We start from the raw sequence: 10,445 nt of genomic DNA on the forward strand, positions 1-10,445 counted from the left end.
TATATATATATATATATATGTTATGCTTGATGGTGTTGAAATATCCAAACATAAAAGTGATGAAAGAAGTCATAAAGGAAAACATCAGTAGATTTACTACATAATAAACCCCTCTGTATGTCAAAAAGTAATACACAAAAATTAAGGGTAAAAAAACAAATTGAAAAAATTCTTGTCACAAATGACAGGAAAAACCCTAAGGCCTTGATAGAAAAATAGGGGAAAGGAAACTGACAGTTCATAGCAGGGGAAGCACGAAAAGCAACCAACTTGGAAAAATGTGTTCAGCACGACCAGAATTCAAAGAATGAAAGTAAAATAACTACAAGCCCTGAACTCAAGGCTCAGAGCCATAAGTCTTCTCAATGAAAACACGGGGAAATATCTTTCCAAACTTGGAGTAGGAAAAAATTATTAAAGAGTTTCCTTCCAGATATTTTGCTTAGTTTTGGTATCTTGCCTGTGCTGATTCTCTAAGGGCCTACTTTGCCTGCCCGGCAAATCAGCACGGCTGCCCTGCATGTGGGGGCAGGAGTCTGGGGACAGCACTTCCCGGAGAGGACAGTTCCCAGAGGAGGTGCTACAAAGGAGCCGGCGGAAGACGGAAGGACAGGACTGGGGAGCTGAGCAAAGGTGCAGTGGCGCCGTCGGGTGTGCTCAGGGAGCTTGGAGCAGAGCCCTGATGCTGAAGCATGAAAAGCACAGCAACCAGTGGCTGGAGATAAATCTGGAGAGGCAGGCGGGGGTCTGGTGACCAATGGCGCTATTTATGTGCTAATAAGCCTGGAATCTACTCTCTAAGCAATAAGCGTTTCTATACCAGAAGGAATTAGGGCCGGCAATCTGGTTAGAAGGTGGCCTGGGACTAGTCTCCGGGCTGCTAGAAGCAAGCACAAGCACACTTGGAGGAACCCGAGGCTCCCTGCCCAGCCCGGATGCGACGCCTGCTCTGGGGGCCTCTGCAGGGCTTCAAGCGGGGTGTGCACTCCACAGACACGCAGAGAACGTGGGGACTCCTGGGTGGAGAGGGTCTGAGGAGGCCAGATGGGTGGGACTGTATGGCGGGGCAGAGCCAGTCAGGGACAGGGCTGCTGAAATGCGGAGGGGCAGTGGATGAGACAAGACACTTACGAGGTAAAACCAACCCAAAGGGACGTACTGATGCCTTTGAGGGGGGCGGGGAGTGGTGAGGGGACCAGAATGACGTCTCTGTTTCTAACCTGGAAAACTTCGGGGGAGGGTGATGAGGTCTCCTTTGACAGTTTGCGTCTGGTGAACCTGGGGACGTCTAGGTGGGGACGTCTGCATGAATCTGAAGTCTGAGCTGGAAGCACATGACGGGGAGCTGCAGCCCGTGGTGGGAGGTGACCCTCGGGGAAGGGATCACTGGGGGACACGTGGGGAGAGAAGGCCAGTGTCCTGAGCAAGGAAAACCAAGGGACACCAACACTGTAAGGGCTGGACTGGAAATGAAAGATGAGTCAGAGAAAACGGTCCAAGAGACAAAAGACTGAGACGTGAGAATGAGGAGGGAGATGGGAGTCAGGCCCAGGGAGCCGAGTTGTAAGTGGAGGGGTGAAGAGAGCATGGGATGCAGAGACGTCGGGGACCGAAAGGTGCTCGCTGGGTCTGTGCTGTGGAAATGACGCCACGGCTTGGGCAGAGGGGAGCAGATGGCATGAGGGAGTGGAGATGATTCTCCTCTGAGGCAGAAGGAGCCAGGAGACAGGGGGAGCTTGAAGACGGAGGGCCGAGGGATTCAGTGATGGAGCCGAGTCCTGGAGGATGCGGCCGCAGAGGGACCGAGCACACGGCGGGCGGGTTGCTCTCCACACATGTGGGATCGTAGGGATTATTTGTATTCTTTGTGCTGTAAGTAATTTCTAAATTTTTTTATTAATGAGCATATGTAACTTTAGTAACAAATTACAAAGGTATTTTTAATATTTTAATCAAATTTAAATATTATAAGGTATAAAGCTATGAACACTCATATCTGTTAAAAACTAACAGGAGAACAAAACAAGATGAAATACTCTGAAATTTTCATGTAAGTATGCTTGTTACCTGCAATGACTTAACAGGAGTCATATGCTAAGATTTAAATAAATTAATGGGGAAAAGGCTTACTTTCTCTAAGTGGTCAAAGACCAAGCTTATTCTATTTTAGCAGTAAAATGCCTTAGTTAAACTCATGAAAGCAGGGAAGGGCTCGGTTTGGGAATTAGTCTGAGATACAGAGATGGCCTTCCCCGAATGTCAGTTATCATGGAAGCTTGTGGCGCGTGCTGCCTTAGATGAGTCTGTGCATTCCTAACACTATAGGATGCCAATGCACTCGTGTTAAAGGATACAGTTTTAAAAAGGGAAAATCACGGTTCTCAGCCAAATATAAAATGAGCATGTGTCAACGATTTTAGTTGTCATTAATTAATGAGGGAACCAGTAAGATGTTACAACGTATCAAAAGAGAATCTGAACCACACACACACATACCGACAGTGAGGAATGCTAAAATGAATTTACAAATAGATGCAAAACTGACCAATAGCTACAGAGCAATAACTAAGGACGGCGGTAACCACTTATAACCAGGACACAATTCATTTGCATTTCTATGGACAAGAATTAATTGCAGCACTACAAGTTTTCTACAATCTAGAGTTGTAAAAATTGCTCAAAAACAGTGAAAAGTGCAGGCCCCCAAAGCATCAGGTAACCCTGAAGGCTGCTCGATGAGACACCCAGTGACTTGCTTTTGGGTCCACTTCAGAGTCCATCACAAGTTTTTTCTGGCAATCTCCCCCTTGTGATCATAATAATCTTAAAGAGAGATTATTCTTAATTAAACTCAACAAATATTTTAGAGAATGGGCCAAATCCTTTTGCTACGCAACAGAGTTTTCAGCCTGTTTACAGGGTCCCTGCTATGGAGACATCAAGAATCCCTGCTCTCTCTTAACACAGGGATGCCCCAAGGCTCCTCTGGCCACCACTGGGCCTGACCCCTGCTCTCAGCCCAGCAGGCTTGTACCTCGGGCCAGGCCTTGGGATAATGCTGCCCTCTCCAGCCGCTGGCCTCCCACAGAGACGCCTGGGACCAGAGAACTACCGGCTCCACAGAGGGGAACTACAGGATGCCTGCAGGGGCCCATACTCTCCATAAAGGGCTTCAGCTCCAGTCCAGTGCACCGACAAACACTCGGCACAAGCTCCAGAGTTCTGCTCCATAAAAGCTCTAAAGAAGCCCTTTCTTAACGGCTGGCATGTTGTGGGGGCAGGTGTTACAAAGCGCCTGCCTCCGCCACTAAACCCCTCCAGTTTGCTCCCTGCAGGATCCACGGTTTCCAGGAGAATGGCATCCTACTCAGCCTGCCAGGAGGCGCTGGCGGCAGCGAGTACGCTGAGTCGCTGGATGAGTGGACTGTTGGATGGAGCTATTTAGAACTGTCCACTTACTTGCACACCACTGAGTGTAGGCCAAATACCATCTCCATTTTAGTGTACTTGCAGCTAAGCTGTTTTTTCTGACCATAATTAGCCAGCATGTTCAGCTGCTTCTTAAGGGCACTGGTTCCTAATAAAAATAAAAACCAGATCATTGGCCCAGAAGACAGTGATGGTCTTGCTGTCCGCACATCAGGGAGATGTGCGGCTAATCCACTGACAGCAGCACGAAGTGATTCAGCCAAGGCCACAGACATGTTTTATACAATTGAAATCAGTACCAGCCCGGAGACAACCATCTTAACCACTTTAGATTCTTTGTGTAATAATCATACTTGGTGTGATCACAACAATAGTGTGGAGTACTCCGGATTCTTCTATACTACTTTTCCTCTGAAGGAAAAGCATCTGGGCATAGGAGAGCCAGAGGCTGATGAGGGACTAACGACGCCCTCGGTCACTTTCTCAGCATCCTGGCCTGGTTCCCCACATTGGCGTCACCTTGAAAGCCGGCTGTTTCTAAACGCCTTGAGGCTTATACTCTGGGGCCTTTGCTGACGCTGCCCCTTGTCGTCTGCTGGCCCCGGTCTCCTGGCATGCCTGCCCCTCTGAGGGCGCTGTCCACCTCCCAGCTGGGGCCTCCACACGCCGTCCCCCTACTGAACTCGGGACGTACCTCAGCGGGAGTGCCGCACGTGGCAGGATGTTTTGACGTGTCTGACCAGGTCCCTGCTGTCGGTGGGTTGAGACCGACCATTTCAGCTCTGCGCCCCAGCACCCAGCAGAGAGGCCGGTGCAGAGCAGACGCCCAATCAGGACTTGGTGCTGAATGGACGGACGGATGGATGGATGGACGGATGGACGGATGGACGTATGGACGGATGGACGGACGGATGGACGGACGGATGGACGGACGGATGGATGGATGGATGGAATAAATGATTGCACCTAAGACCTGCTTCCTATTTAGGCAGGATGTCTGACAGAGAACCAGCCGATCATGCAAGTTGTTAAGAAAATAGTTGGTGTGGCATTCTGAAACAATGCCTTATTTTATGTAACCTGGGTGCCATAGAGCACTTCCCTTTTGGCAGATGGTCTGTGACTATAACTTGAGTCCACCACTGGGGACTCTGCCAGGGACTGACCCAGTCCATCTGGTGAGCGCCTCTGAAGGGCACAAAGACAGACGAGTAAAACACAGTCCTGATCTCAAGGAGGTGACACCCAGCGGGGGTGTCACCTCTGCCAGGGCCCTGACGGAGAGCCTGCTTCTGACAATTCTCTCCGTACAGATCCCTGTCAGGTCCCGTTTTGCTTACAGGCCACGTGGCCCAGATATCCTCGGGAAAACCTTAACCGCCCAGGAAAGCTACATCAATAAATACTGCCAATCCCTCCCCTCTTTGATCAGAGCTGTTGAACTAAAACTAAGATGGGTGTTGGCTGATTTCCATTCACACCCTACCCTCTCCTTGAGGAAAGAGACCAGATCAGGCAACGCAGAGGATCACGGAGAGGGAGCGAGGGCCTGGGCCCCGGGCACCTCAGTCTAGGATGTGCTTGGAACCAAAGCCATTGTAGTCAAGGGTGAACATTTAGAAAGGCAGGACATGGAAGCAGAATACTGAAGGGGCTGGGGGAGCCCAATTCAAATAAAGGCAGGCCCACAGAGCGGCTTCCTTTAATCCCCGCAGAGACTGACACCAAAGTGCCACCCTGGGTCCACTTTCACCACAAAGTCGCTGCTAAAGCACAAGAGGGAGGGGTCTGCCCCCTACAACTTCTCTGCAGTGGCCTGGCCGTCAGGAAGAGCACAGGCTCCAGAGGCTGACGGCTGGGCGGAGTCCCCTCCTCGCCTATTACTACCTGCGACCTTGGGCCAGGGGTTTACACTCGCACGTCATTGAATGGCAGGGCCTGCTGCCGTCTGAGCATGTAAAGGGGGATCCATCGTGTGAGAGGAGGTGGAAGAACCAAAGATAATTAGGGGAAACACGTGAGTTCAGTCAACAGCCAGGGGGAGAGTGTACAGGTCGAGCGAGCTTGGGAAGAGCTGTGGCAGAACCGTAGGCTGTCCTGCCTGAGGAAGTGGGCGGTGCCAAGTGCCTGTGGGGTCACAGCAGGACAGCCCGCTTTGGCTGGGGGGACACTGGGCAAGCACCACTCCCAGCTGTCCCGAAACAGAGACCCACTTATAATAACGTCACGATGAGACTGGCTGCCAGTCCAGGGAAGCTGACCATCACAAGAGCCCAGTGACCCATGGTCTGGCCAGCTCCTCTCTGGGGGAGGCCCCAGGAAGGAGCCTGGAGTAACAGTGGGATGACAAAGGCAGGAAGCCAGCTTCGGCAGGAAGCACTTCAGCGGAGCTCGTGTGTGGAGCCTCCAGGCAAGGGGCCGGGACAGGGGAAGCCTGGCCCTTAGGGAGACATCGTGAAACACGGTGGGCGGCACAGAGCAAAAAGCAGTGGCCTGGGAGGCTGCCCGGGGGTCGAGGCGGGGTGGGTTCTGCTCCAGGCCCTGCTGAATTCGTTTGGGGGAGCGAGGATATAGTCCAGTTATATTTTAGGAAGGTCGATGTTTCGACCTGTGTGAGAACGGTTTGGAAGAGGCTGTGGCACTTGTCCTGGTGAGAGGGAACCGCGCCCTGGAGAGACAGAGAGAGGATAGCGGATTTCTGCTCCGTCCTAGAACACAGACGGGCCGGGCTGCTGATGCACTGGGGTGGGCGCGGGGTCGGGACAGGGCAAAAGAAACCCAGGACTATTCCTGGGCTCCTGGCTTGAGTGATACAGGAGTCACCAAGGGGGCAGACACTGAGATTAGAATGGCTGCAGTGATGAGGTGGGAACAGTTAGGGTTAAAATGTCCAAAGACAGAGTTCGAAGAACCTAAGTTGGAGGCATCTGTGAGACAACCAGATTAGAGATGCCAAGTGCTTATGTGGGCTCCATCTGTGGTCCTGGAGGCCAAAGATCAGGAAAAGACGCCACTGGAAATCACAGGGGTGCACGAGGTGCCCTAGGAAGAGGTTCTGGGAGAGTGGAGAGGAGGGGCCAGCAGGAGAGAGATGGGGAGGCGGCCAGGGGGGCTGGAGGGGAGTCCAGTGAAAGAGGAGACTGTCTGGCGAAGGATGGCGCTGACCACTGCTGAGAGGCCGACGAAGCTGAGGAAGGAGACGGCCCACTGAGCCCTTAGCATGACGTCTGCGCCCAAACCGCCACAACAGGTTAACGATCATTGTTGCTGACCCTCAGACCAGCCCCAGGCGGAGGCACTGTTCATGCATTTCCAAGTTTGTCCCACGCTGAATTGGGTACCCTTGCTCAGGGCGGCCCCAGGGGCACAGCCATCTGGGGCCTCGGCCCAAACCCAGGCTCCCGCTGGAGGCCCTCCAGCCACTCCGCCCGCTGCCAGCCTAGGCTCCCACGCTGCCCTTTAATTTTCCCAAAGCCCCAGCTGTGGTTTTCATTCGAAACTCCGTAAAGCATCATAACGTTTTACTAGCTGTTCTGGGACTGAACCAGAAGTAAAGGTTAAGGACACTAAGAGCACAGGGAGAAATCTGATTATTGTCCATGGTGACAATGTTGCTTCGTTACTTACTGTTTTCAGACAGCTCCACAATGTAGTAGAGAACAGGGCTGTTTCCATCAAAGGGTCGGACCCAGGAGAGCATCACCGTATGGCTGTGGGAAGAATTCAGGCTGGCCAGGAGGTTCTGGGGTGAATGAGGCAGTTCACTTGGATACAAAAGAACAAAAAAAAAGAAAAGAAAAGAAAACGCATGTCAGAATTGCGGGTCAGCCTCCTGGTTCTTATGTTGCCCGGTCCTTGTGTGCAATGTTTTGAAAATGGAGAACATCAAACACGCCCCGAACACAAACACTAACTACTCCCTGCCCCCAGAAGACCCTTCAGCACTCACAATGTGTTTTATTTCCCAAACATAATTTGATTTAATCCCTCTGGTAGGGATTAAACAACTAATGACTCTCACTTAAACCGAGTGGGGAGCGCCGATTTTATACAGTAGACTATTTAATTGAGAAAACTCGGTCAGCAGTTTGTTTTTACAGCTAGAGGCTGTTAGTGGGAAGGCAGCAAGCCATAGAATAGGAAAAGGCCTGGGAAATATAATTTACTGTGGAAGTTTCCGACACCAGCCATTTGGAGTTACCAGCCAAAATGCCCATATGTATTCTTGGACAACGGAGCAGCCTCATCACTGAGCTTGCGAGGTTATGTTGTTGTTCTGTCTTCTGTTGGATAATGGAGATTTGGGGAAGGCACTGGAGGGAAACGTGGTAAAAACACTAACTGGAACCCCATGGAAATGGTAAACAATGCGTCAGCAAGGCTGTAAAATGGAAACACAGAGCAAATAAATTCTGGAAAGAAGTTACTAACACAAAGGGTCTTCATTGGGATTTACTGGTGACAAAGCGTCAAAATCCAACTGCATGGTTTCTACCACCGACGGGTCAGCAACCTTGCAATCATGAGCTGCCCAGCCCGTATTTAACCTTCACATCTCACGCTCCGGGAGCAGGACCCTGTTCTGTGGCCATTAAGAATGGTTTCTCCTCCTACAAGGAGTGCTGGGAAAGGGCAGGCCGGGTATCACCCGCTTCACCCACTAACTAGCTTCTGGTCTCTCTTAGACATCAATTATTGCTAACCCACATAGGTCAGCACAAAAAGCCGTAATTATCCTTGACATTTTTAATTTAAAAATGTACTCATTACACTTTGAAATTTATTAAGCTGTTATGTGCTTGCAGCTACCTAAGAAACACAGCTCTCTCTAACCCACCACACCATTTATAAACAAACTAATATTTCTAACAGAGACTGCGACTTTATTTATTTATTTATTTAACATCTTTATTGGAGTATAATTGCTTTACAATGGTGTGTTAGTTGCTGCTGTATAACAGTGAATCAGCCATATGCATACATACGTCCCCATGTCCCCTCCCTCTTGCGTCTCCCTCCCACCCTCCCTGTCCCACCCCTCTAGGTGGTCACAAGGCACCGAGCTGATCTCCCTGTGCTCTGCGGCTGCTTCCCACTAGCTATCTGTTTTACATTTGGTAGCGTATGTAGGTCCATGCCACTGTCTCACTTTGTCCCAGCTTACCCTTCCCCCTCCCCGTGCCCTCAGGTCCATTCTCTACGTCTGCATCTTTATTCCTGTCCTGCCCCTAGGTTCTTCAGGACCACTTTTGTTTTTTTCTTAGATTCCATATATATGTGTTAGCATACGGTATTTGTTTCTCTCTTTCTGACTTACTTCACCCTGTATGACAGACTCTAGGTCCATCCACCGCACTACAAAAAACTCAATTTCGTTTCTTTTTATGGCTGATATTCCATTGTATATATGTGCCACATCTTCTTTATCCATTCATCTGTCGATGGACACTTAGGTTGCTTCCATGTCCTGGCTACTGTAAATAATGTTGCAATGAACATTGTGGTACATGACTCTTTTTGAATTATGGTTTTCTCTGGGTATATGCCCAGTAGTGGGATTGCTGGGTCATATGGTAGTTCTATTTTTAGTGTTTTAAGGAACCTCCATACTGTTCTCCATAGTGGCTCTATCAATTTACATTCCCACCAACAGTGCAAGAGGGTTCCCTTTTCTCCACACCCTCTCCAGCATTTATTGTCTGTAGATTTTTTGATGATGGCCATTCTGACCGGTGTGCGGTGATAGCTCATTGTAGTTTTGATTTGCATTTCTCTAATGATTAGTGATGTTGAGCATCCTTTCATGTGTCTGTTGGCTATACCTGTATATCTTCTTTGGAGAAATGTCAGTTTAGGGCTTCTGCCCATTTTTGGATTGGGTTGGTTGTTTTGTTGATACTGAGCTGTATGGGCTGCTTGTATATTTTGGAGATTAATCCTTTGTCTGTTGCTTCGTATGCAAATATTTTCCCCCATTCTGAGGGTTGTCCTTTCGTCTTTTGTTATGGTTTCCTTTGCTGTGCAAAAGCTTTTAAGTTTCATTAGGTCCCATTTGTTTAGTTTTGTTTACATTTCCATTTCTCTAGGGGGTGGGTCAAGAAGGATCTTGCTGTGATTTATGTCACAGAGTGTTCTTCCTATGTTTTCCTCTAAGAGTTTTATAGTGTCTGCCCTTACATTTAGGTCTTTAATCCATTTTGAGTTTATTTTTGTGTATGGTGTTAGGGAGTGTTCTCATTTCATTCTTTTACATGTAGCTGTCCAGTTTTCCCAGCACCACTTATTGAAGAGGCTGTCCTTTCTCCACTGTACATTACTGCCTCCTTTATCAAAGATAAGGTGACCATATGTGCGTGGGTCTATCTCTGGGCTTCCTATCCTGTTCCACTGATCTATATGTCTGTTTTTGTGCCAGTACTATACTGTCTTGATTACTGTAGCTTTGTAGTAGAGTCTGAAGTCTGGGAGCCTGATTTCCTCCAGCTCCGTTTTTCAGTCTCAAGATTGCTTTGGCTATTCCGGGTCTTTTGTGTTTCCATACAAATTGGGAAATTGTTTGTTCTAGTTCTGTGTAAAATGCCATTGGTAGTTTGATAGGGATTGCATTGAATGTGTAGATTGCTTTGGGTAGTATAGTCATTTTCACAGTGTTGATTCTTTCAATCCAAGACATTGATATATCTCTCCATCTGTTTGTATCATCTTTAGTTTCTTTCATCAGTGTCATAAAGTTTTCTGCATACAGGTCTTTTGTCTCCTTAGGTAGGTTTATTGCTAGGTATTTTATTCTTTTAGTTGCAATGGTAAATGGGAGTGTTTCCTTAATTTCTCTTTCAGATTTTACATCATTAGTGCATAGGAATGCTAGAGATTTCTGTGCATTAATTTTGTATCCTGCTACTTTACCAAATTCATTGATTAGACCTAGTAGTTTTCTGGTAGAATCTTTAGGATTCTCTATGCATAGTATCATGTCATCTGCAGACAGTGACAGTTTTACCTCTTCTTTTTTTTTT

General features: G+C 48.6%; 1 protein-coding gene across 1 annotated transcript in view; it reads right to left on the minus strand.

The window, feature by feature from the left end:
- The window catches only part of SDK1 (sidekick cell adhesion molecule 1), a gene marked incomplete at its 5' end in the record, with an annotated part of 365,000 nt that overhangs the window by 207,422 nt on the left and 147,133 nt on the right, over window positions 1-10,445 (minus strand). Inside the window, one exon of the mRNA XM_007447090.1 lies at window positions 7,057-7,193. Coding sequence (XP_007447152.1) covers window positions 7,057-7,193 — 137 coding nt within the window. The remainder of the gene's footprint in view (window positions 1-7,056; window positions 7,194-10,445) is intronic.

Source organism: Lipotes vexillifer, unplaced genomic scaffold (assembly GCF_000442215.2).
Source record: "Lipotes vexillifer unplaced genomic scaffold, Lipotes_vexillifer_v1.1 scaffold625, whole genome shotgun sequence".
NCBI classification, from domain to species: Eukaryota; Metazoa; Chordata; class Mammalia; order Artiodactyla; family Lipotidae; genus Lipotes; species Lipotes vexillifer.